This window comes from Nelumbo nucifera, chromosome 5, assembly GCF_055504915.1.
Source record: "Nelumbo nucifera cultivar China Antique chromosome 5, China Antique-T2T, whole genome shotgun sequence".
NCBI classification, from domain to species: domain Eukaryota; kingdom Viridiplantae; phylum Streptophyta; class Magnoliopsida; order Proteales; family Nelumbonaceae; genus Nelumbo; species Nelumbo nucifera.
This window is the reverse complement of record NC_142653.1, coordinates 13,898,710-13,926,695: the sequence shown is the minus strand read 5'-3', so window position 1 is coordinate 13,926,695 and position 27,986 is coordinate 13,898,710. Positions and strand designations below refer to the sequence as shown.

Sequence of the window (27,986 nt, the reverse complement as noted above, 5' to 3'; positions counted from 1 at the left end):
GAATGAAAACCCGACCCGGCCCATGAACAAATCTAGTAGAGACGTGTAAGAACATTTCGTGAGTAAATATTTGAACTAACCGTCGCGGGAAGTGATGGGATTTGCTACTCACCAATGGACGTCTCATAGGCACATCCACTATGCATTGATAACATTTTCCGTGAATTATAATTAATAACAACGGGAGATATTCCCAATACATGAATATTTTTTGTATTTATACGTTATTAATTTATTATTCACAGGAGATATCGTAGGTCGGTGTGAGGAGCAGATGCGGTCTTTAAATCCGAGTATCCGACGACAACCAAACGTTTCTTCGCACGTGATGATCCTTCGTTAAGTCAAAATCCAGAAAAAGCCTGGTTGAGTCAAAACCCAGAAAGAAAAATCGGAGTACTCTTGTTGTATGTTCCCGCGAGGACAAGATGGTGTCTGCATTCTGCAACCGTGTCTTTGTCGAACGACAATGGATATTGACGGCATCAATGCTGACGACAACGGCGAAGCCGACGGTTTAATTGCAGAAGTGCTTTTTTATGAATAGGAGAAACTATGGCCATCGAAGGCGAAGAACACGTTTGACAGAGCCCAGCTTCGAAAAGTAATAACCATGTACGGTCGTTAGGTGAATGCAGCTACTGAGTTCGAAATTCTAGGGTTTTCTTCTTGCTTATTGTTTTCGTCGGGTTTCCTTTCGTCTAAGTTACTAGGTTTTTGTTTACCACACATTGAAGAAATTCATGAAGCTCTCCAGCTGTATTGGGCCAAAATTCGAATTAGAATTGCGCTGTGCCGGCCATGAAGTTAAGTTAGTTAGAGAGCAAAGAATGACAACTTTAAATGGAATCTAGAGTTTGATTTGAAAATGTCAGTTTCAATGGAGAGGCTCGCTAATGATATATGAAGTAATCGCAAGACTTGCGAAGAAGAGGAGTCTAAAATTCCACTTATACCACCGTTTTAGCAGGCACGGCTAATTAGTTACTCATAAAAAATATCTTTCAAATGTCTTGTTATACCTGCATGCAAACTTCTAGTGATTGGTTCTCTATTCATGTTTCTTTTTCTTATACACCTGCAAATTTCTAGTGATCGTTTTTGCACTCATGTTTTTGGTTTCATTCTTTTGTTCAAACCATTAGTGGTGTTGGTTTAAGCAAGGTGCGACAATGTCTGTAGCGGCTCCCGGTCAGCTTAATCTTGATGAGTCTTCCTCATGGGGATCTCGAAGTGTCGACTGTTTCGAGAAGCTGGAGCAGATTGGCGAAGGAACATATGGGTGAGTAAAAAAAGAGAAGAAGAAAGAAAGAAAGAAAGAAAGAAAGAAAGAAAGAAAAGTCGTTTATTTATTCATTTTCATATTGTCTCCTTCTGTCCTCTCCACGCTAAGAACTTTACTGTTGTTACTTATTTTTTGTTACATGCTTCTTTCTCCCATCCAGATGATATCAGTCCGTTTATTAGAATGCCAAGTCAACACTCAACTGTTCTGTGAAAGATTGATATTTTATTTCAATTTTGGATATTTTTGTGTGTGTTTTCCCCACGTCTAGAAATGAAGATTACACCAAATAGATACGCCATCAAAAGGCTAATAAGATATAATATACGACGTGGTCTTTTTTTTGTGGTTAACATTATTGTGATGAATCCGGCTCTTGATCAGTGTGATTAAATATTGTGTTCAAGTATGAGCTGAAAATTTACCGAAAAAAGTACGAGTCTGAAAGGAAAAAAACTACATCCTCGATGTTGTAAGGATAACCCCCAAAAGCTCATCCTCTATCATTTCCATCTTGAAAAGTTACCAGATATATTGAGTTGGTTGATCTAGGAACTCAGTGGAATAAGTGGTTCACTCTGGAATCCAAGAATCTTGCCTGTCCAAACTGGTTCTTAACACTGTTTAGAGTGTTTTCTTGTATCCAGAGTTTATATCAATACCTATTCTCTCTATCATTTTAATAAATGAACTTTTTAAAATTATTCATAAAGAAGTTTCTCATGTACAGTAGTTTTTTATCACGATATAAGTTGTTCTGGAGTTTGTAGTGTTGCTTGATGGCCAGTGTAGAATTGCGTAGTCATAGAGATCTCTGTTAATGATTTTCATAAAGAATATCTGGTTTATAGGAATCTATCAAAAAAAAAAAATCTGGTTCTTAGTATTTTCTGTTTATGGATAGTAATCAAATTAAAATAATTTTTAGCTTGTCTCTAATTTGATGGTGCCATTTTTGCAGTCAAGTGTACATGGCTAGAGAAATCAAAACAGGGGAAATTGTTGCTTTGAAAAAGATACGGATGGACAATGAAAGAGAAGGGGTATGGTCAGTCTTTCTCTTGTTATATTGATAATTTTATTAGTTATGTATTTGGGTTTTGTAGATAGGTAGAGATGTTTGGAGCAGGATGAACTACAAACAAAGGTGTGTACAATGGGTTATGGAACCAATCAGGAGTGAACACACTAGTTTTCTGTATACATGCGGTCCAGACCTTATGTGTGCAGAGCATTGGTGTATTAACTCTTGAAGGTTCTGTAGCCTGTTGTACATTCCTTTGTAGCTCATCCGGACACAACATGTTTGTGCTGTTTAACATTAATGTTAGAATATTCAAACAATTTGGTTTTACTGCAGTTTCCAATAACTGCAATACGTGAAATTAAAATTCTAAAAAAGTTGCATCATGAAAACATAATCAAGTTGAAAGAGATTGTCACCTCCCAAGGTATGTTTATTTTCTGAGTTTGCATATTTGCTTCCTTCTTACATGTGCTCAATGAATTAACTCAGTTCTTCCAATATCTCATATTTGGATTTACAAGGTGTTTTTTGTTGTCTTTCAGGTCCTGAAATGGATGAGCAAGGAAAACCGGGTTAGTGGTTCAGTGTTGTATATAATATAGTTTAGAGTTATTGATGCCACTCCATGCCTCTCATTTTCCAATTATTACTTTGAGTGGTTGATAATCCTTATTGCAAAAGTTCTTTAATATGAATATCAAGGCTGAGGATGCAACATTGCTTGTGATAAAAGTTTTTCAGAACTAGAGGAAGGATACAGAAGGAAGATGGGGGTGCTGATATTAAGATTTAATTACAATTCTGATTTTCTTTTGGTCCTTTGAATGGATGCGTTAAGCAGTTGAAATAATTTACAAGTCAACTCAGCATGTAGAGGTTCGGATTCTTGTGGTGCCCATTTGAGAAACTTGTGATGATAGTATCGGGTTCTTTAATTGTTCAAATTTTGAAGGCCATGTAGTTTTCTTCCAAGTCTTTCAGAATTCTTCTTGGTACTAGCAGTCTCTTTGGGTTTCTGTTGGGTTTTCTCTTTTGAATTTGGTGGTTTTCCTGCTCTTGTGCTTTACACTTTCTGAGGGTCATTCTGCTAGGGTGGATGTATCAAAAGGGGTTTCTTTTTTCTTGGGATTCAATTTTTTACAGTAGTTTCTTTCCTGTGGGTTTTGAGCTGTCATTTTTTCCCTCATACTTTCAGCTGGGAGCATCCATGTTTCTTCTAGATTGATCTTGCCCTTTTGATGGGTGAGAAAATCAATTAATGATCTATCTGGTTCTCCTGCAAGATAAAGGGTGAAGATGTATTTTATTGTTGGACTAGCCATCCTTGGTAGATTGTTTTCAGCATTTATATGCAGTTGGGCCTCTTGGATCAGTTTTCTCCTTTGATGAAGTGTACTATTATTCTCATTGTAATAAATGAGTCCTGATCTGTTATGCCTTGTGAAAAAGGTTCAATTATTAAATTTCTTGGTTACTAGTTATTGGAGATACACAAAGTATATAACAAAAGCTAAATTTTGTTGAGTATTGTAGATGGTAACAAGTACAAGGGTAGCATCTACATGGTTTTTGAATACATGGATCATGATTTAACGGGCCTTTCAGATCGTCCTGGAATGAGATTTTCAGTTCCCCAGATCAAGGTACCAAAAAGCCACATAGCTTGGAAAAGTACAAGTTGTCTTAGTAATAACTGATGGATGCCAATTTGCTTATGTTTTTCTTCTCAGTGCTATATGAGACAACTATTGACTGGGCTTCATTACTGTCATGTCAATCAAGTGCTTCATCGTGACATCAAAGGTTCTTACCAAATTGAGTTACATCTTTTGTACTAGTTCATTAAATTTCAGAGGCAGGTTAATATGTATACTAAATTTGTTATTGGCAGGCTCTAATCTTCTAATAGACAATCAAGGAAATCTAAAGCTTGCAGACTTTGGGCTTGCACGGTCATTCTCCAATGACCACAATGCAACTCTTACAAATCGTGTTATTACTTTGTGGTATAGGTAAACAATTATATATTTGGCTAACATGGACATGATATTGATATCCATGTAGTTAACCTTCTTTTCAAAAATATGTACCACTTTTGATTAATGGTTCAGGTTGGTGATGGTTTGTTTGGACAGACCCCCAGAATTGCTGTTTGGAACCACAAAATATGGTCCAGCTGTTGACATGTGGTCAGTTGGTTGTATATTTGCAGAACTTCTGCATGGAAAACCAATATTGCCTGGGAAAAATGAGGTAAGGCACTCTTCAGGCTGGGCCATAAGCTCTTTTTTTTTTTTTTTTTTAAATTTTTTGAGAAAAGGTAAGGTATTTCCATTATGCAGTATCGGCTATGCACAATGAGGCACTGTGCAATGTTGCATTATCCTATACAAAAATGGACGATAAGCTTTAGAGACAGAAGATTGGGTGTCCATGCTTGTTTAACTCTAACATGAGGAAATAGAGAACTGTTTATAAAAGATACACAAGGATATATGGGATGTTTATAGAAGATAACATGATTCTGAATATGCATTGAAGTCCTTAGATAAGTTGAGGGGAGTTCACTATATTCTAGAATTGGGGGCCTTACATTGGTTTATTTATTTATTGATACAAAGAGGGAAGAAAGCACTAACAAAGTCTTGGGGTATTGCAACCCACAAGTCTTCCACCCTGATCCTTTCACACCATCTCCTCAAGTCTTGACTTTCCATGTCCATGTGGCCCTGGCTTTCTTAAGTCCACTAGTTTGGTTGGCCTCTCTCTATATATGATTGACTGACTTTGATTCTTCTCCAGCTATCGTTTAACATCACTTTAACGTCTTGGGTAGTCTTAGTGTGCCACAGTGGTTCCACACTTCCACTTTGCCTCTAATACAATCCATTGTGAGTTTAGACTCCCTTAAAGCTCTATACAAAGAAAGTTGCTGTGTAAGATTTCTTCCAACGCTTCCTTGGCTGCCTAGGCTTTGGTGGTGTTAATCAAGTTGGTGCATATCCACTTAGAGTTTAAGCTGATGATGTTGTTGGAGTCTCTTGCCACCCAGTCAATTGATGCATCTCCATTGATGATTGACCATTTTGACCTTGACCGAAGCATCAAAGTTCATTAAGAAGTTTGATTGGGGAGGCTTCTGTCAAATTTGATGTCTACTTTCGTTGGAATTGCATTAATCTTGTTACCTTCTTGGAAGCCCTTCAAATCCCTAGCTGCCTTCTTGACAAGATTGATTGGGTTGAAGCTAACTTTTGTGAAGGCACAAGAGTTTCTTTGAAGCCATAAGTTCCAAGTTATATATGCCATCTTTTTTCCTATAGACTTGTTGTCTCTATGATTTTTTGATCTTAAGAACCAATTTGTTAAGTCTTCATTTTGTTTGGGGCCTATAGGATATTTTTTTTTTGGGAAATTGTCTAAAACTCACCATGAGTTTTCAGCATTTCTCTTAAACTCACCACAACTTTTCAAAATATCTAAAACTCACCATATCCCAAACTTGACGTTAAACAGATTAACGGGCATTAATATATTACCATTTTAATCTTCATAGAAAAGTATAAAATATATACAGAATAAATTAACAGGTGTTAATATATTACCATTTTAATATTTAGACATGAAAAAAGGAAAAAGTTCAAAAAAATATTTTCAAATATAAAATACATAAAAATATAGGAATTACAAAAAATATAAAAAATTAAAGAAATTGCAAACAAAATAAAAATTATTTTCAAATTATAGAAACTATAGAAATTGAAAAACAAAATCAGAAAATAAAAATTGTAAAAAACACAAAAAATTTATAGATTGCAGAAAATAGAAAAATGTAAAAAAACAAAAATTATAAAAAACATTAAAAAAGCAAAAAAAAAATGAAAATTGAAAACTGAAAAAGATCATTTTTTCTCTAACTCACCATTCAAGGGTAATTTGGTCATAAAAATTGTTATTTATGCTGACACGGACACCTCTGTTAAGAAGCATTAACGGTACACTAACGGAAGGTGAGTTTTGGAAAATAAAAACTTACTGACATGGTGAGTTTTAGACATTTTGAAAAGTTGTGGTGAGTTTAAGAGAAATGTTGAAAACTCATGGTGAGTTTTAGACAATTTCCCTTTTTTTGGTAATAAATTAAAAAGAAATTTTTTAATGAAAATGGGAGATAAAGCAAACAGGTCACAAGATATCACCCCCAGGATAACATCCACTGTCCACCAATACACAACTCTTCAACCCTAGATTTTAATAACAGGGTAAAGAAATCAAACCCAAAAACACCAAAAAGGCAAAGCAAAATCCTGAACCCAAAACAAGACCCAACCCCTTTAATAAACCCCACCCCAATAAAGCCCTTGCATTAGAATACCCCTCAGGAACCTTCTCCAGACCTTTCTTCAGTCAGTGGATACTTGTTTGGCTCCACAGCAATTAATAGAAAGGTGCTTCATTGTTTCATTCAATTCCCTGCAATGCAAATTGGCAGTTTGGATCTAAGCTCCAATCCTTTTACTTCAGTTTGTGCCTAGTGGGCAGCTTGTTCATTATGAGCGTCCATAAAAAATCGTTATCTTGGGCTGAATATTCAATTTTCAAAGGAAATTCTTTTGTTGAATTAGCCTCTCTTCATTTCTCAGAAAATTTGTGTGGGCCTAGGTTACAGAATTATTGGTAAAATTTCCTTTAGAACCCCCTCCCCCCCCAATTTATTATCCATCCAGCTTTGAGGGATGTAAATTCCTGCAATCCTTTCAACAATATATCTTGGGATCGTTGCTTCTAGCTTTCGGATGTCCCGAGTTTTCGTGTCAATTTTGATAAACTGGTCTACTTTAGCTTCCAAATCAGTATTTTTAAAATCATTTAATCCAACTTGTTTATAGATGGGTCCATCCCTGCTCCAATTATGAACCCAAAAGTAGACGTTTTCCGATCTCCTACAGTCCGTTTGGACCCTCTTTGAATCTGATCTCTATTCTCTAGAATGCCCTTCCATTGCTAGAATAGCTTCCTTTCTTTATTCTTGCTTGCATAGTTGCCAAGGTGACAAGGTGCCCTTGGAGGCTCGCCTCACCCAATCTCCAAGCAGTTTTGTTAGGGTTTAATCAACACAAATTGTTGTATTGAACCCATGGTTCAAAGTATTGATACACCTATGTGTATTGGCAGAGGTGTATCGGTACTTCCCCTTTTTTTTTGGTTTTCAATTTCATTTTTAAATATAATTATATATATTATTTAAAAAAATGGGTTCCTGAAAACACCTATAAACAGGTGTATTGGGGCCCCAAAGTTACAATACAATATGCCCGATACGGGGCATATCGTATCGAAATTTTGATCCTTGATTGAACCCTCAAAGATTTCAAAACCTGAACCAATAAGCAAGGGAAGAATTTAAAATTTTGTCTAATAAACACATTTTCTTCTTCCACATCTTCTTCTTCTTTCACCTTTTCTTTTCTTCTTTTCCTATAACTAAAGTAGGGTTCAGCCCCTATATGTTTTTGAATTTTCTTTCCTTTCTTCTTTTTCTTATCATAAAATGTTGATTTTCTAGATTTAAACATGAAATTTATACTTATCTTATGAAAATTATGGATAATTATTAAGGAAAGATGGTTATAGAACCTAGGCAACTACCCTAGGATATATGGTTTTACCTAAAAAAAATCCATTGCCAAGGTGGGTGCCTAGGCGACAAGGTGCCCCCCTGTCGCCTAGCCTTGCCTTGGAGCCTTGAAAACTATGCTTGCTTGGAAGTTTGTTTTGGAAAGATACCTTGCTCTAATCACTTGGGCCCATAAGTTGTTTTTTCCCATCAAAATTTTCCAACCTAATTTGGCCATGTAGGCCACATTTATGTTCTTGGTTTTCCTAATCCCAAGCCTCCTGCCTTAATGGGTTTACAAATGTTATTCTAGTTTGTCCACACACTATTGGTTTCCATCTTCTAGATTTTCCCTAGAAAAATTCCCTTTAAATTTTGTATAGTTGTCTGATTGTGGATTTTGGGAGAGGGAAGCATGACATTGGTCACTGATTTGATAAGAGTGGTCTTGTCAGCTTTTGAAAGTGTTGGCTTTCCATCATTGTAATTTGTTATGAACTCTGTTATGTCTTTGAGATTTCTCTCTCTCTCTCTCTTTTTTTAGCAATTCCACTCAAAACTGGAGTTACCAGATATTTGGCTTTACCTTTGGAAATTGGCATCCTTAGTCTCCTTGATTTTTTGGCATCTCTTTGGAGTGTTCTTTCAGGAGAAGATTCTTGATTTATTGTAATTTACCTTTTGTTCGACCTTCTCATAGTCCTCTAGGATTTCCAACAATTCATTACACCCATTTAGAGAGGCTCTGCAGAAAAGGAGGCAGTCGTCAGCAAATTGCATCAGAGGCATCTTTGGACCATTTTTGGAGGCTTGCACCCCATGTTAGACTTTCTTTTCTCCGTATGGGCACAAATATTTCTAGTTAGGGATTCAGCACAAAGGATAAAGATATTTGGGGAGAGGGGGTCTCCTTGTCTGATTCCTTTAGACACATGGAATTTTGGTCCTAGAAGGCCATTGACTAATATTCTAGAGGACACAAAGGAAATACATTCCATGGTCCACTGGATCCCCTTTTCACAAAATCCGAGTTTTCCAAGGCACTCAATAAATTTCCATTCCAGCCTACGAAGGCTTTCTCCATGTCTAGCTACAGCACATTTTGGTGCCTTTTGTTTTCTTGAAGGAGTTGAGGACTTCATTTGCAATTAGAATGTTGTCCGTGATCTACCTTTTTTATATGAAGGCACTCTGATATGGTGAGATTACTTTTTCCAAGAGAGGACTCAGTGCACTAACCAAAATCCTAGTTATAGTTATGGTTTAATTTGGACCTCATCAACATTATGTTTTATGCGAAACCTTATGTACCATGTTGCTTTTACAATTTGATCTTATTCTTCCCTTGTCAGTTGGTGAAATATGACATAAATTACAATATATATTAGTCTGCCTTTTAAGGGGATTGGTTTCTTTAAGCAGATTGGAAAAAGTGACCTGCATCACACCTGCGTTTTTGGTAATTATTTCGCAGCTAAGGCAGAGATTCCAAAGGAGCTCTTGTGGTTCACTATATTTTTTTCTCCATTTGGCATGTTTTGTGAACTGTTTGACAGTTTGGCGGTTGGATGACAAAAGGTGAAGTTTGGTCTATGCAAAAGCTGGCTCTATCTGGTCATTTCCCTGTGCAGGCTAGCCACAAACTGAATTCACATGCTTTCATCAAGGAATAGGAATGGAGATACTGAAGCCAACCAGTTTTGGTGGTTTTTTGTTCTCTGTTGGTTTTATTGAGGCTAGGTTGGCGTTGGAGTACTTGTGTGGGATCTGAAGTTTTGTTTTCTTTTTTCTCTCTCGAGTGACTTCTGGTCACTCTCCTCTGTAATTTATTTTTTCTTTAATAAATTTTATTTTATTACAAAAAAAGGCACACAAGGGGCCTAAGCTTCATAACCCCTTCCATACCCTGGTTCAGTAGTCAGATATTTAGGGCTTTATGCTCATTTGTTTTTTATTTTTTTTGATAAATGAGAGTGATTTTATTAATTCAAATAAAGAAAATACAGTCATCCCAGGAGGAGGGACGAGGTGTTACCTCCCCTAGGGATTGAACCATAGGCACTAAACACACCGGGCGTATCGGCCCGTTTGGTACATTTTTTTTAAACCGGTTCAGAGGGGCCGGTTTAAAGCCCGGCTACCTTCTGAACCAGTGGCTGACCCGATACAACCCCTGGAGGGGCGTATCGGTAAGCCATCGGCACGATACGTATCGATACTTTGAACCTTGATTACAAGGTAGCCCAAAACAGATCTCCCCTTGATACCCCCTGCTTGGCCAGAGAATCAGCCATTGCATTTGCTGGTATGCTAACCAACTGAACCCTGCCTGTCAGGTTTCTTGTCAGCCATTTAACTTTCTTTAACATATCCCTGTGGCCCCAACAAGTTGTTTCTGGACTTGTCAGCCAGCCCACTACTTTGGAATCCCTCTCAATTATCAAATTGTCCACTCCAAGTTGATTGGCCAGCTGTATACCTTGTACTGCTGCTAGTATCTCAGCCCTTACAGAATCACCAACACCCACTGGTCCTGAAAATAAAGACATCATGTTACTGTCTTTATCTCTCAGAATCCCTCCTATTCCGGATGGCCCCAGGTTACCTTGGCAGGTACCATCAAAATTCAATTTTACCATTCCTTCCAATGGGGGGTTCCATTCTACTTGTGGTTTGTTCTTTGTGGAAACTGTGGAAGCCGCTGCTGCCCAATTTCTCCTTAAGTCATCAAAGGAGTAATCCGCCAACAACGGCTTTATGCACTCCTTGACTTCAGCAAGGCTTCTTTCCTTTTTTTGAAATATTCTAGCATTTCTCTCCTCCCATAACGTCCACAAGGTAGCAGCTCTGATACATTTTCCACATTAGCTTCCCTCTTTTTGTCATTCTCCCAAAGGCGGACGGAGTAAACAACAGCCTTACTTCGGAGGGAAAGTTCCACCTGCACCCAAATAATGATACAACCCGGTTCCAAATATTGGCAGCAAAGGAGCACAATATTAGCAAATGGTTACAGTCCTCATCCTTCACTTTACACATAAAGCATCAATTTGGGGACAAAACACATATAAAGTTTCTTCTTTTGCAAGTTTTCCACAGTATTGATCTTACAATAATAGGCTTCCCAACAGAACACAGCTATTTTAGGAGGTATTGGCCTTGACCAAACCTCTTTAACAGGGAAGACCTGAGAGGAGGGGGTGGAGAAAAGGGATTTAAAGAAAGATGCACAAATGAAGGAGCCAACTGGGGTGAGAGAGCAAACCCTTTTATCTGGCTTTATGCTCATTTGTTGTTGGTAAAAGAAGAAATCGTAGACTTCGAGGGAAAAGAAATCATCTGCAATTTGTGTTTGATTTCGGCTTTCGGGTCCAATTGAAGAAGGTGATTCAGTAAGGGCAGAACTTCTGGCAACAGTTTTGAGGTCCAGAAAGCTAAAGAAATGGGAATTCTAAGGTTGATCATTGAAGGGGATTCTAAGATAGTGGTAGGGTGGTTGAAAAAAAAAAGGTAAGGGAGTGGTTTGGTAGATCAGAAATGAAATCAGACGCTTCAAGTGGCTCCCAAAAGATCTGGATATTCAGATAAGATGGGTAAGAGGATAGGCTAATTGTCTGGCTAAACAAGGAGCTCACAAACAACAAATGTATTGGGTGCAATTGTAATAGGGTGGTGGAGTGGTATTTACAACCTCTTGTTTTAACCTCCTTCCTTTTTAATCAATCAATGAAATATTTTGTGTTACTGATAAAAAAAAAGGATAAAAGAAGGCCATTACTCCATTACTCAATGTTGGTCCCAGTTATCCAGGGCATTGGGAGGGGTAGACTGGATATGGTCCTAACCTTTGGCATTTTCCTTTTTGATAAAGTGGTCACCCTCAGACTCAAACCCACATTCTCATGCTTGCCAGCTTGAGATTTTACCATTACACCAAGTAATGGCCCCTATATACTAAAGATAACTACTTGAAAAAACATATAATGATCAAGCTATCTACAGCCTCATTCTTTAACTCAGCTGATTATGGCTCTCTATAAAAGCAAATCTGAATACTAAAGAAAGAGGAGAATTAAAATCATCTATTGTCTGATTATTCAGTCCAATTGACTACAGTTTCCTTCCAAGTGTAAGATTCAAAAGATAATGCTATCTATGGTTGGACTATTTAATCTAGCTGATTATAGTCATTAAAGAAAAGAAATGAGAAGGAAACTTGTAACCCAAGAAGTGTTTGTATCAACTATCAATTGTTATATCTGTACAAAAAAGGGATATGATGTTGTAAAGTTTCAGGGTTGTATTTTGTAATTCTCATTACTGTACAATTTTGATATGAAAAGTGTAGGTGTTCAAGACTGCTATCAGTCTTGAGCACTAATAAATTTCAGGTTCGAAGATGAGAGAAAGTATAGAGGAAAGAGGAGAAAGAGTAGTGGGAGAGCAGTAGAACACAAACTTTGAAAGGAAGGACAGAATCTCAATTATTCTGCCGCCGCCACTTCTATTTAATATTTATAGGTTATGCTAGTTACATGAAAGGACACATCTGCCCTTGGTATTTACATAACACAGTAATATAAAACTGAAAAATAAATAACTAGAATAACAGCAGCTAACCCTAGGATGACTAGGTACATTCTACCCTACGGACAGAGTGGGACCACAACTGTGGGGCCCACATCATGTTCTCTACACTCCCCCTCAAGTTGGGAGTAAATGTTTATCATTCCCAACTTGGATAGATCCGCCTCTAGCTTCTTTCTTGATACGGCTTTAGTGAGGATATCTGCTAGTTGCATACTGGATGTGATATAAGGGAGGCATACTTCTTGAGATGAGACCCTCTCTCGTACAAAATGTCAGTCAACTTCAATGTGTTTGGTTTTGTCATGCTGCACTGGATTATGTGCTATGTTAATAGCTGCTTGATTATCACAATACAACATCAGGGGCTTTTCATACTCAATACCCAACTCCTCAAGTAGAGATCTTAGCCATAGGATTTCAGCCACTCCGTTAGCCATGGACCTGTATTCTGCTTTAGCACTAGGCCGGGAGACAACACTTTGTTTCTTACTTCTCTAGGAGACAAGGTTAGCTCCCACAATGGCACAATATCCTGAGGTAGACCTTCTGTCATCAACACTCCCAGCCCAATCGGCATCCGTATAGAACTCCACCTTCATGTGGTTATTGTTCTTGAACAATATACCCCTACCCGGGCATCTCTTCAAGTAAGCTAAAAATCTTTTTGCCGCAAGATGTGTGGTTCTAGGAGAATGCATGTACTGGCTGACAACACTAACAACATAAGTAATATTTGGCCGAGTGAGGCAGAGATATAGGAGCTGATGGTGACTGCGATGGCTGAGCTGAATTTCCAACTTCCTTTTCTAACTGTATTAGGGCAGCCCGAACTGCAGCTAAGGTCTCTAAAGGTGTTCCTCTTGTGCCAGATGAGGATGCTGAATCAGTGTTCACGACCACATGAGCAGTGCCCTTCTTGCTTCTCAACTTCGCAGGAACCAAGTGAGGATGCAGTTTCCAACATGTTTCTTTTGTATGTTTGGGTTTCTTACAATGTTCACATACCACATCCTTCTTGTCTTCCTTCCTCCTATCCTTCTCTGAATCACCTCCTGATTTGGGTGTGACCGCTACAAAGGCTGGTGTGAGGGGCTGAGGTTGCATCATAACTTTCCTTTTGGTCTCTTCACTGTGTACGAATGAGTATGCCTGAGAGAGAGTCACACTGTCTCTAGTCAAAATCTGTTGCCGCACAATATCATACTCTGAATTTAGGCCCGCCAGAAACTCAAACATCCGGTTTGTCTCGACCTGCTTTCTATATATCTGTGCATCTTTGGGACTCTCCCACTCGAGTCTCTAAGTGATCAATTTCACGCCACAGGGACTACAAGGTAGAGAAATATACTGAAACCGGTTTCTCTCTTTGTTTAAGATTTTTCACTTCACATTTCAATTCATATGCTCAGGCAACATTAAGGGGTTGGGAATACGTTTCTTTCATCACATCTCATTATCTCCTTAGCTGTCTTTGCCCACAAGTAATTGCGACTAATATGAGGCTGCATAGAATTACACAGCCATGTCATAACCAAGTAGTTTTCTTGGATCCACTTGGTATACGTAGGGTCTCCCTTGGGGGGTTCTTTCACATCTCCCAAGAGGTACCCTAATTTACCTCTTCCCCCAATAGCCATCACGACTAATTGGGCCCATTCCAAATAGTTTGATCCATCAAACTTTACGGTTGTTATCTGACCACCCGTCTCAGAAACACCACCATAACTGATGTTCCCAAAGCTACCTTCTGCCTGATTTTTAAACTCCATCTCGGTCAAGTCTCAAAAACAGCACTTGGACTACGAATCACAATCAAAAACAGTGTAGAACTGATCTGTAGTCACAGTGTATGTGCACAAAACTGGGATAACTCTGATCTGAAACCAACTAGCAAACACAACAACAGCTGTCCGTAGGGTTCTCACCCCTTAAGAGAGTTCGAAAACCCCAAAAGACTCTGAAAAAAGCTTAGAAGTAAGTCTGATATGCTTGGCAGAATTAGGGTTTTAATCAGTCCTTAAAGTGCACAGTTCAGTTGCACAATCCAATCAGTACCGTATAGATAGACTTGCAGTAGGGTTAATATGAAACCCTAGAATCTGATCAATGCTAACAACAAACTTGAGGACAGCTCCAGGTAGATCGCAAGGTTCAGTCTAACACTAGGACTTGCCGCAAGATCACTTTCTAACCCTAGAGCAGAGAGAAACAAAGCTAAGGCAGTTCGGCCAATAATAGGGTTTGCTGTAAAACCCTAGAGAATCGAAGGGAGAAAACCCTAGAATGGTTCGGCCGCCCTCTCCAGATAGGTCCAACCTATCTTCTCTGATAGAACTTCTCTTAGAAAATAAATAACTTACAAGGAAAAAATGTTCGCTGCCTTCCAAGATTACCCGAACCCTAGTCTTCTCTGATCCTTCCTGACCACCAACACTCTGCAACCGTGACAAGCCTTCAACAGCTGCTAGCCCTTTTGGCGATCTCCAAGAATCAGTCTGCGAATTCCACCTTTTCAGCTTCCAGTCCTAGGAGATTCTCATGTGGTCGGCTGGTACTAGACTCACATGAGAAACCCTAACTTGGCTCTGATACCATGTAGGTGTTCAAGACTGCTATCAGTCTTGAGCACTAATAAATTTCAGGTTCGAAGAGGAGAGAAAGTATAGAGGAAAGAGGAGAAAGAGTAGTGGGAGAGCAGTAGAACATGAACTTTGAAAGGAAGGACAGAATCTCAATTATTCTGCCGCCGCCACTTCTATTTAATATTTATAGGTTATGCTAGTTACATGAAAGGACAATTTGCCCTTGGTATTTACATAACACATAATAATATAAAACTGAAAAATAAATAACAACTAGAATAACAGCAGCTAACCCTAGGATGACTAGGCGGACAGAGTGGGATCACAGCTGTGGGGCCCACATCAGTGTTCTCTACAAAAAGAAATTTTTAGTGGAGTTCTCATTTAAAGAATTATCTAACCATTTTGGTTTGTTCTATTATTCATTTGTTTCTTCAAGTCAGAATCAAGAGGTTTTCTCTACCCTTACAAAGATGTAATTAAGGGATCAATATGGTGCCCCTAATGGGCCTTACCCAAAATAATAAAATCTCAATTATTTAATTGAGTAAATTATGTTGTATAAGAATTTTCTTTAAAGTTTTCACACCAACAACCATGCATGCCACATGCAAAAAATGGAAACCTATCCATGGTTTGGTTTGTCTCATTATTTATGTGCAAAATTTCTTCCTTACCTTAAATCTTTTATCTTATATATTATTTTTTCTTATAGTTTAATTGATATTAAAAATGAAGAGAGTACAAAGTCAAATAGATAATGCAATTATTCAACTGCCCAAGGGATGGATCAACAAATAGAAATTATATTTATTCATAAAAAACAAATAGAAATTATAAATATGAACATCCTATATCTATGTTATTAGGTTATTCATATATACTCTATTTCTCTAAAATAGTTCCATGACAGTACACTTCTCTGTCCGCTGCTTTGTTTTCAATTCCCATGTACCACCTTAATTTGTTTAAAACGTTCTCAATTCTATGATTAGTTGCCATATTTGAGTTAAAAGTTTCTGATGATTTATGTGTGATATTTTACTGAGTTGAGCTATGCAGTAAAGGCTTCCCATTGAACCTCCATGTCTGATGCAAAGTTTTTGTGATTCTGATTAATGTAGCCAGAGCAATTGAACAAGATCTTTGAGCTGTGTGGAGCTCCTGATGAGATTAACTGGCCTGGTGTTTCCAAAATCCCATGGTATAACACTTTCAAACCAACAAGGCCCATGAAGAGGCGTGTCAGGGAGGTTTTTAAACAGTACGTAAACAAATAGAGTTTTTTCATTTGGAATAATTGCCAGGATTTGAAGTTAGTTAAAATTATATGGAGGTTCTGTTTGCCTATATTAGGTCAAGTTTGACCTTGATGGTTTTATTGCAATACAGTTTTGATCACCATGCTTTGGAGCTATTGGAAAGAATGCTAACTCTTGATCCCTCTCAGGTATCCATTCTAGGCCCCTTTTGTACAATACTTAAAAAAAGACCCCTTTTGTACATTGGAATAGATTTCTTGTTTGCCTTGCAAAATGATGACTCATGGAAGTGTACACTTATTATACTTGTGATGTGGGCGCCGGCAGCAGCAGCAGTAATTTAGTGTTCTCAGCAGCAACAATTTAGTGTTCTCATCCTATCTTATCTATTCAGTATTCTTACCTTATTTGCTTTCAGTAGCAGGAATTAGTAGGAGTCTTATCTATTCAATTATCTTATCTTATCAGTTTAGTAGGATAGATTAAGGGAGTCTTATCTTATCTAATTACAGTTCTTTCTTATCTTATCTTATCTTATCTTATCTTATCTTATCTTATTAGTTCAGTCTTATCTTATCAGTTTAATAGGATAGAGTAGTAGATTAGCAAGGAGTCTTCCTAAAAGTAGTATTCTACCTCTTGTAATCTCCTATTTAAGGAGCTGATATTATTCAATAAACATATCGAAAATTTCAGTCAAGAAAGAGAGCAAGGAGAGTTAGGTGATCTCTTGGACAAATCACCATTAGGGCGCCAAGATAGGTTCATCAAGAGCAGGGAGGAACAAGGGAAAACAGGAGGTTTTCCCCGTGGACCGACCCGTGACGAGATCCTATTCCTGGGCCCATAACAACTTGGTATCAAAGCAAGGCGTCATGGGTGACCTTGAGCGATTGACGTCTAGGGTTCATGATCTGGAGCACAGACTCGTGGGAAACAGCAAGGAGGTGCGTGAGATCAAGGACGACGTCCGAGAATTAAGGCTCTTGATGGAGTTGTACTTTTCCAACAAGGAAAGGAACCCGGAAGGGGCTGCAACCACAACCGGCCGCCGACCAGACATGGCAGAATCGTCCAGCGAGCAGCAGGTCGTTGCCCTAGTGCAAGTTAGCAACACCCAGAATGTTCCAATTAAGCAGGAATCCGGTGTCATCAAGGATTCCATCGACGAGAGTTCAAAGAAGAATAAGAGCAACTACTCCAAGGTCGTCATCGCTGGTGAAGGAGCTTGTATGCCTCATGTTGCGGCTGCAAATGTTGCAAAAGAGTGTTTGTTAGCTGCAATCAGATCAGATCCTAGGGCTGCACATATCTGGGTGAATCTTGCTAATGCATACTATTTGGCTGATGATCATAGAAGTGCTGGAAAGTGCCTGGAGAAGGCAGCAAAACTGGAGCCTAATTGCATGTCAACTCGATATGCTGTTGCGCTTCATCGTATCAAGAATGCAGAAAGGTCTCAGGATCCCACTGAACAACTTTCATGGGCTGCGAATGAAATGGCTTCAATACTTAGAGAAGGGGACTCTACAACAATTGAGCTTCGGATAGCATGGGCAGGACTTGCCATGGTTCACAAGGCTCAGCGAGCTCTGTACGCACTAAAGCAAGCAATAGAAGAGGATCCAGATGACGCTGTTCAGTGGCACCATCTTGGCCTTCACAATCTTTGTACTCTACAGTTCAAGACATCTCAGAAGTACCTTAAGGCTGCAGTTGCCCGCGGCAAAGAATGCAGCTATGCATGGTCAAATCTTGGTATCTCACTGCAGCTGTCTGAGGATGAACCCTCTTCATTGGAACCCGATCCAGGAGGGCAAAATCATTCCACCTATCCGGGATTCCTTTGACTATGTTTCAAGACACCCATCCTGAATTCGAGCTTGAGGACAAGCTCATAGTCTAGGAGGGGAGTAATGATGTGGGCGCCGGCAGCAACAACAGTAATTTAGTGTTCTCAGCAGCAACAATTTAGTGTTCTCATCCTATCTTATCTATTCAGTATTCTTACCTTATTTGCTTTCAGTAGCAGGGATTAGTAGGAGTCTTATCTATTCAGTTATCTTATCTTATCAGTTTAGTAGGATAGATTAAGGGAGTCTTATCTTATCTAATTGCAGTTCTTATCTTATCTTATCAGTTCAGTAGGATAGATTAAGGAAGTCTTATCTTATCTTATCAGTTCAGTCTTATCTTATCAGTTTAATAGGATAGAGTAGTAGATTCGCAAGGAGTCTTCCTAAAAGTAGTATTCTACCTCTTGTAATCTCCTATTTAAGGAGCTGATATTATTCAATAAACATATCGAAAATTTCAGTCAAGAAAGAGAGCAAGGAGAGTTAGGTGATCTCTTGGACAAATCACCATTAGGGCGCCAAGATAGGTTCATCAAGAGCAGGGAGGAACAAGGGAAAATAGGAGGTTTTCCCCGTGGACCGACCCGTGACGAGATCCTATTCCCAGGCCCATAACAACTTGATATTTATACTACTATTAAAAGTATGAATGAGCTTGTAGATTTTTGGCTAAAATACCCCTATTTTGAATTTATTCTCTCTAATTCACCTCATTCAATTCCCTCTCATTAAGTCTTGTATTTAAGATATTAACTCCCAATTTCTCTTATTAAATTCTATCCTATATTTAAGGTATTTTTTTCTTACCAATAAATTATTAGTTTTATCTATATCCAATACTTTTAATAATATAAAACCCATGCTTTTTTAAACTAACCCAAAAATGAAATGTTCTTTTTTCCAGGTGGTGAGAAAGCAACTCAATCATCCATGTCAAATGGCTTAACCCATGATATCATAACTAAATAGTAAAAACAGAAAAAGATGAAAGCACAACAAAAGCAAAAATATATAAAAAATAAGTGTAATAAACAAGAATATTTTTAGACATACAAATATAAAAAATTGTAGAAAAATTTGGATACACATTATTGCCATCATCATCTTCATCTAAATTGTCATGAGCACAGCACATGCACATTTGCTAGTGAGAACAGATGTTCACATTGTGAAATTCATGCCTTCTGTGTTTCTCATTTTTCTTTCACAGAGATGTCAAGACTCCAACGTCTCACAACCAAGTTGTTATATTGAACAAAAGAAAATCATCATATCCCCTTTCTGAAGAACTTCTATGAATTTACGTTGACTTGTGGGGATTCTAAATATTCCTCATCCTCCTTCCCCAGTTTCTCTTCATTTAGAGGTTATGATTTCAAGTAGTTTCTGAACCACTGTTGTAAATGCAGTCTGCTCTTTCTATTTGCTGACTCCATACTAAACCTTTGCTTTTAATCTTACCCGTGTTTTAAACCTCACAAATTGGATTTTCACTGATCATTGTCTTCACTAAGTTGTGATAATCAGAAATAACTCCATTTTTTAATTAGTGAGATAATGGTTCTCCATTGCCCAAGTAAGGCAGGTTTAAGTGGTTTAAACTTCAGATTAAGACAGAGGGTGGGCCTTGGTGCAACAGTTGGGTTGCTCCATTGCGACCTGGGTGACCAGGGTTCAAATCTTGGAAATAGCCTCTTTGTATATGCAAGGGTAAGGCTGTGTACATCTGTCCCTCCCCAGACCCTGCATTGGTGGGAAGCCTCATGTGCTGGGCTGTCCTTCAGATAAAGACAGTGCTCGGGTCTTGCTATTCCACTCTAAGGTCTTAATGATAAGATGAGCTTGGATAAATAGCTTTGAGCAAAAGACCAATGAGGGTGAAAATGACACTTGAACCAGATTTGGAGACATCGAATTGTAATGCATGTTTAGGATATTAAAAATGTAATAGTACAGGATATTCATGTTTATGCAAGGATATTAAAAAATGTAATACTACAGGATATTCATGTTTATGCATTAAGTTGTCTCCTTTTCCTTTTTCTTGTTTAGGTTATCATTATGATCACCCAATTTGAAGTTCTAATATGAAGAGTAGAGCTGTAAATTGGGCGTGCCACCTGCAGCCCAGCACGATAATATGCGGGCTGTGCCGGGCACGATGGAATGGGCTGTGCTGGGCTTGGGGTTTCAGGTCCATGGGCCAGCACGGTTGAGCGGGCCATGCCGCCTGCAGCCTGCATGATGGCATAGTCCAACATGGCCAGTATATATATTTATATAATTATATAATAATATAATATATTAATATATATAATTTTATTTTCAATTTTATTATACTATTTTATTTAATTATTGTATATATAAACAATTGTATACATCAAAATTCATATAAAATAAAAATTTAAACATTTTTTCAAATTTTTTAAAAATAGATCTCTCATAGCTTGGCTCGATCCGCAGCCCGGCCTGGCCCAAGGCTCAGCCCACTGCATGGGCCCACATGGGCTCGGGCTGTGGGCCATGCCAGGCCAACCCCCAAATTATCCCAGTGGAAGGAGTTGTGGCCTGCAGGCCGGCATGGTGCTGCATGCGGGCTGTGCCATGTCGGTCCAGCACGGCCTAATTTACACCTCTAACGAACAGGATTATTGGATTAATCTTTATTCTAGAGCTAGTTGCAGTATATTGTTTGCCTCTTACCTATACGAGTTAGACTTCAATTTTCTTGAAGTGATGTCTGATATTTGTTGGATCTGCTTTTCTGTGTCTTCATATATTTTTCATACTAATGTAGTTTTCTTGTTCTTTTTATTTTTATCTTTTACATAGCGAATATCTGCCAAGGATGCACTTGATGCTGAATATTTCTGGAATGACCCCTTACCTTGTGATCCAAAGAGGTTTTATCTCTTGATGCTGTTTTAATCTCAGTTTTTCTATATATCATTTAAGCATGTTCTTTTTTATTTGCCGTCTCTAGAAAATAGCTTTAGTACCCTGATCTTTGGTTCTATACTTCTATTATATTTCTTATTATAACAATATTTTGGCTGTGCAGCTTACCTAAATACGAATCATCTCATGAGTTTCAGACAAAGAAAAAGCGCCAACAGCAGCGACAACATGAAGAAATTGCAAAGAGGCAGAAGCTACAGCACCCACCGCAGCATGCTCGCCTGCCTCCGATCCAACAGACTGGGCAAATGCACCCACAACTTCGGCCGGGAACTAATCTGCCCATGCATAACCCCCCACCACCGGTGGTTACAGGGCTCAGCCACCACTATGGGAAGCCCCAAGGACCTTCTGGACCAAACAGATACCCATCGAGTGGAAACTCAGGTGGTGGATACAATCCAAATCGTGGAGGTCAAGGTGGAGGTCATAGTACCGGGCCATATCCACCACAAGGGCGGGGGCCTCCATATGTTGCAAGTGGCTTGCCTATTACAGGTCCAAGAGGCAGCAATGGTAGTTATGGAGTTGGTGGTCCAAATTACCCTCAAAACGGTCCTTATGGAGTTGGTGGTTCAAATGCTAGTGGAGGCCTGAACATGATGGGTGGTAATCGCAGTCAACAGTATGGTTGGCAACAGTAATGGGGATTTGAGATGGTTGGAATTGAAAACAGCCGTGGTTAGAGAATGTATTGCAAATGAAAAACTGTAGAATATATAAATTTTTCTGTTACCAAGGGACTGTTTCCTTTGTTTTATAGGTGAGATATGTTGAATTCAGGTTTTTGTAAATCATGTATCTTAAGTCTTGGTGTTTGTCAAGGTTCAAAGTATACGTAATGCGAAGAGTTCTGTAAGGTAATTTCAAATGTTGCATCAAGGTTCAAAGTATCGAGTCGTATAGTATCGGTACTTGGAAACGGCCGAATTTTTTATTTTTTTTGGAAGCTTTTAGCATGCTTTTTATTATTAAAAAAATTGGGGGTTCAAAACACCTGGAAACAGGCGTTTTGGACTGTATCTTTTTCAAAAGATACGATACGATATCCCCGTATCGGGCGTATTGTATCGTTACTTAGAATCATGATTTCCATATGCTTGAGAAATGTTGAAATGTACAACTAGGGCTGGCAATCTTGACCTTGGAATCCACTCATACCCATCCACTTTATTGACAGGCCAATATAGGTCGAGCAACCCATTAGAGTCAATAGAAAAGGGTCAGGGTGGGTTGGGTTGCACATAGACTTGTTCATGGCTCGGGTAGCTTGACAGGCTGGCCTGGCTCAACCCGTTATTAAGTTGGGTTTGGTCATAATTTTAGGCCCACGGGTTCGGGCTCGTGCTTTCTCAAAAAGACCTGGTCCAATATATATATATATATAATATTTTTTCTTTGTTCTTGCACGAGTCAAGATGGGTTGGGTCTATACTCACAAAATCTAAAAAATACAACAATTTAAGTGACTCGTACTCGGGTCTCTTAGTGCACACACATCTCATTACAAATCCAAACCACCATGTCATTTCATTTTGTAATTACAAATGAAACAAAATAGATTTTATTAACTTTCATATTCAAATGCAATTTCACACGAAAACATTTTTACAAAATCAATTTTATAAAGCAATTTTATGAAAAGTACTTTTATGAAAGCACTTTTGTGAAAGTACTTTTACAAAAGCACTTTATAAAAGTACTTTTATGAAAACATTTTTATGAACACATAAAAACACTTCTATAAAAAGTTTTATAAAAGTACTTTTATGGAAGTACTTTTATGAAAGCACTTTCACAGTACTTTTACGAAAGCACTTTTATAAAAATTATGCATTTTTTGCATTTTTGTATTTTATTGCAAATTTGCAAATTTTTGGTATTTTTCTGCATTTTCTATGACTTTTGGTGCTTTTTTGCATATTTTCTACATTTTGTTGGTGTTTTCATGCATTTCATACAATTTCTAGTATTTTTTTTTTTGCATTTTTTATATTTTTTGCATTCTTTGCTATTTTCTACATTTATCTACAATTTTTGCATTTTTGGGTATACGAGTTGACCTGACCTTTTTTTTGTCACGTGGTAGTCTTGAGAGAGATGATTCTCTCAAAAATGTTTTTTTCGGATACACAGGTCAACCCAACCCATTTCTGTCACGTAGCAATCTTAAGAGAGAATCTCAATTTTTTTTTTCCGGGTAAATGTATCAACCTGGCCTGGTTCTTTCACATGGAATCCTTGAGAGATTATTCTCTCAAAATTTGTTATTTTTGAGTATATGGGTTGCCTTGACCATTTTTGCCACATGGCAATCTTGAGAGGTGTTCCTCTCAAAAATCTCTTATTTTCAATATACAGGTCAACCTGACTTGTTTATGCCATGTGACAACCTTGAGAAAGATGTTACTCTTAAAAATTATTATTTTGAACATACGTGCCATCCTGACCCATTTTTGTATTTATAGGTGAGACCATGAGGGTAGGTGGGGTGAAGGTGGTTAAGGGTCAATATGTGTGGATTATAACCCTTTAACAAGGATTCGTGATGGGTTGGTGAGTCAATATGGGTGGATTATAAGTTATGGGTCATGTTAATTGCCTATTAATAAGCTTTTAATACATTAATTAGGAGTCGTTTGATTACAGCTGGAGTGGCTGAAGTGGAAAGATTTTAGCTTTGTGTGCCTTTTAGTAAATAAGACTTTAGGGGGGGGGGGGATTTAATTAGCAGGGACCCATGAGATGCATGTGATTTGTTAAATTAAAGATAAATAATAGTCGAGTATATAATTGCTTTATATAATAATTAATAATCACTTATATTTTATATACTACTTTTAATAATTCTTTTATAATACAAAGATAACAATAATTAATTTTAGATATGGTTGTTTATCAAACTTAGGGATGGCAATCTTCCCCATTTCCCTGATCCCCGTGGGGATCTGCCCCATTCGGGGAAGGGATGGGGATGATTCTCTGCCCCCCCTCCCCCCATAGGGACAGAGATGGGAAAATTTTCATCCCCATTGGTGGGGGCGAGGAGAGCACTCCTTGCCCGGTTGGTGGGGATGTATGTACACATACGTCTATATGTTAATACTTTTAAAAATATGGTTGGATATGTTTGAATCTTTTCTAATAGGATTGTAAATTTTAGTTATTTTATTTTTATTTTTTAAATAAAATAAAAAATAAAAACATAATGGTTGACATTATAAAGAATCACGGGGAGTGGGGATCCCCCGGGGATGGGGATAACTTTGTCCCAGTTAGTGGGGATGGGGACGGGGATGTGGATGGGGATTTTCACAGGGACGGGGGACGGGGAGAGGTTCCCCGTCCCTACCTCGCCCTATTGCCATTCTTAATCAAACTAATGAAACTGACCAACCCGATTTCTAGTATTTCTTATCATCTTTGGTTCAATAATTTCCCAACCCGATTTCTAGTATTAGATATATTTTTTTTTAATATGGGAAAGTGGGAAAATTCTAATATTTTTTAGGCTAAAATATTTTATATCATAAATTTAATTTTTAATAATACCATTGTAATTTTTTAAAAATTAAGCTTAATTTTAAATTTAATTTTTTTAAGTTTAAATCTTTTTGAACCGACCAACCAAACCGAAAATTGACCCAAACCGATATAACCTAAGTGACCAACTCCCCAACCTGACCAGTTTGATTTGGTTGGCCAAACAACTTACAATTGGACCGGACCAACCTATGAACAATAATTTAATCTCCAATAATTATTAAAAAGTTATAGCAAAAATACACAATAAATTAAATTTAAAAAGCTAAATAATAATAGTTTAAACTCCAATAATTATTAAAAATTTTCTATTAAATAACAAAACAAAAATAGATTTATACATAACTATTGAAAATATATTTATCACAAAAAACAAATAATTACTGAAATACAATAAATATTAATTTTAGTATATATAGATTAAGTTTTTAAAATTATTATTAATAAACAAAAATTTTTTGAAAGTTATTTTCTAGAATTATTAATTGGTATGAATTACTTGCTGAATTTAATAATCCATAAAATTATAGTGCTATTAATACATAATTTTTTTATTTTAACTATTTAAAATCTAGTTATGTTAAATATTTCGTTATTTAAAATATTTAGTTATTTAACTAAATATTTAAAATCTTAATCTATTTATTATAATTGGAAGTTATTCAATAACTATTTAAAATATATTATTAATTGATTTAAAATATTGATTTTAATATTTTGTTATTTAAGATGTTTAGTTATTGAAATATTTAAATGATATTTCATTTTTAATGTTAGATTTTTATTATTTGAATAACATTTTGATTGAATAATCTAGAAAATCATAATTTATATTGTTTGTACATAATTTCATGACGAACCCTGTAAAAATATATAAATATTAATAATATGAATATTATTATATTATTAAATAGATTAATTATTTTGTCTTTTTAATAAATATTTTAAAGTTATTATATAATTTTGTTAGAATATTTAAATAATTATTAAATTTTTGAATTCAAACTTTCTTTAGATAGATGTAGATAAAATGTAGGGGAGAAGATAAATAAGAATTAGAGATAATTTAGGAGAAACTCTCTACTAAATTAGAGATAACTTAAGAGAAAATTGGGGATAGTGGGGGAGGTTGTTTAGGAGAAATTTTAGGATATTAGATTATTTAGGTTATTGGAACGTGTGTGTGAGAGAGAGAGAGAGAGAGAGAGGGGAGATTTTAGGAAGATTTTTTTAGGGAAAGTAAAGTTTCTAATTGGTTGTTTCAAAAATAACATGGATTAAAAAAATAAAAAATTCAAAAAAAAGAGAGAATTTCTAGACTTGTTTTAAATATATATATATATATATATATATATATATATATATATATATATTATTTTATGCAATAAGTTATTCTAGTGTTTTCAAAATTGTATTGGACTAGACAGTCAGACCGGAAAAATCAAGAACCGATCACCTAATCATTTCTATTTTGTCCAAAAATCATTGATTTGGTCATCAAACCACTGACCCAGGTGGTCAAACAATCAAACTATTGACCTGGCCCACCTGGACAATGTTTTTTGGCTTTTTTAAAATTTCATTTTTTTTGTCAGAATGGGTTGTTCGACCCAAGAACTGGTCCCCATAATAGTTTCCTATCCAGTCTGGTTTTAAAAACCTTGAGTTGTGGGAATGTATACATTGCCATTGCAGCAACATACCGGATATGAACCAATTATGATTTACATTTTTATGTAAAATATATAAGAATGGAAAATCATTTTATTATAAATTGATATGTATAATGCATCTAAAATTACACGTGAGTAGTAAAATTATTGCACACAAAAAAAAATAGAAAAAGAAAAAACCTCCAGCAAATTGAAACACAAATACTATATGTTTATAATGGAAACTAGAACCATAAATCAACCTAGTGTGGGGTGTTTGTGAACGTGGATGGTTGTTTTTAATTTAGGAACAACTGTTACATCTTTTCTTGACATGGCAGGTTGTTTTTATTTTAGCATTTGTTTGGCATCGATGCCGTTGCTCCATAAAACGATAATACATCAGCGCCACATCGAAAAAAACAGTACTCTAGGAAACGTCAATATGCTTGAAACCGTTTTTCCATAAAAACGGTGCTCCAAGCTATGCTTTGGAAATCAAGCGTGGTTTGGACAACACCAAATTTGACATTTTCTCACATTAGAGCTTGTTGCTGCCAACGAGAACCGAGGACATGATGTGGCAGTGACATGGACTTCCTATAATGGGTACCAGTGCTGAAAACAGATATGCAGCATTGATACCAAACAAAAAGTATTGTTGTTGCTCTAGAAAACGTCCTATCTGACAGCAACATTTCCAAACAAAAAAAAGACACCATTTTCTCAAAAAATAGTGCTGTATCTGCACCATCAATGCCAAACGTATACTTTAGAGTAAACCATTCACATTGGCGAACACCTCATTAATGCTTCTTTACAGTGACAGGATGGATGACAAATCGAGAATCTGGATTTTCCACTATTTGAGTGAGAATATGCCGTGAGTGGATTTAGCAATTACACTCCCCTTACATAATTAACCTAAATAACCCTGTCTAAAGGGTATCAATAGATCAGTTTTGGGTTTGACCCTGATTAATAAGACATTGAATTGGACTAGTCCAGACTTAGGTGGTGTTTGGTACCATGTTCACACTCCAAATTATTGACAATGGCATTTTCTTGTGGAAGGGGTCGATCCACAGTTCATTTTTGATACCCTGCTTCCCTCACACCCTCCAAACCCTATACAACATTTTACCGTTGAACCTGGGTCTCCACAGCCAAAGCTCTCTGCTGCTTTGGATTTATATTAGATTGGGTGAGATTGAACCAATATCTGGTCCATTGATAAGAATAAGAATAAAAGTGTCAATGGACCAGGTTCAGATTGGAACAAATCCAAATTAAAATCAACTACAGAAGATTGGGCGGTCAAGACATTGAATAGGAACAGTCCAAAATGGTCCGAAGTACTCATCAGATTGGATTGGACATGGTCCATTTGCAATGGGCTCATATTGGACCAGATCGGATCAAACCAAATCTGGTCCAATTGACACCCCTACCTGTCAGAGTGCTTCATGTCTCCTGCTGGGTCCCTCTTAAGTATCTAAAATCCAAATTGACTACGAAAAGCTTGTGATTCCACCAATATGCATCCATCAGTCTAGCCTAGCTTCATTCTTTTTCTTGCTTCTCCTTGTGTAATTATCAATAAGACAATCATAC

At 37.1% G+C, this 27,986-nt stretch overlaps 1 protein-coding gene across 10 annotated transcripts; it reads left to right on the top strand.

Annotated features, from left to right (window-relative positions):
- The first annotated feature begins 282 nt into the window (after positions 1–282).
- On the top strand, positions 283–22,099 carry LOC104604960 (cyclin-dependent kinase C-1-like). Of its 10 annotated transcripts, none has more exons than XM_010269585.3 (13): positions 283–615; positions 1,146–1,282; positions 2,247–2,328; positions 2,646–2,736; positions 2,855–2,884; positions 3,846–3,955; positions 4,043–4,115; positions 4,204–4,324; positions 4,424–4,565; positions 16,226–16,365; positions 16,494–16,551; positions 21,052–21,122; positions 21,315–22,099. In XM_010269585.3, the coding sequence occupies exons 2-13, from the start codon at positions 1,173–1,175 to the stop codon at positions 21,772–21,774; spliced, it is 1,488 nt and encodes a 495-aa protein (XP_010267887.1). In that variant the 5' UTR covers positions 283–615; positions 1,146–1,172; the 3' UTR covers positions 21,775–22,099. The 10 variants fall into 10 exon arrangements, with proteins under 10 accessions (XP_010267887.1, XP_010267874.1, XP_010267859.1 ...); XM_010269572.3 differs by having other exon boundaries at positions 285–615; positions 1,161–1,282; positions 21,281–22,099; XM_010269557.3 differs by having other exon boundaries at positions 286–628; positions 21,281–22,099.
- The last annotated feature ends 5,887 nt before the right edge of the window (positions 22,100–27,986 follow it).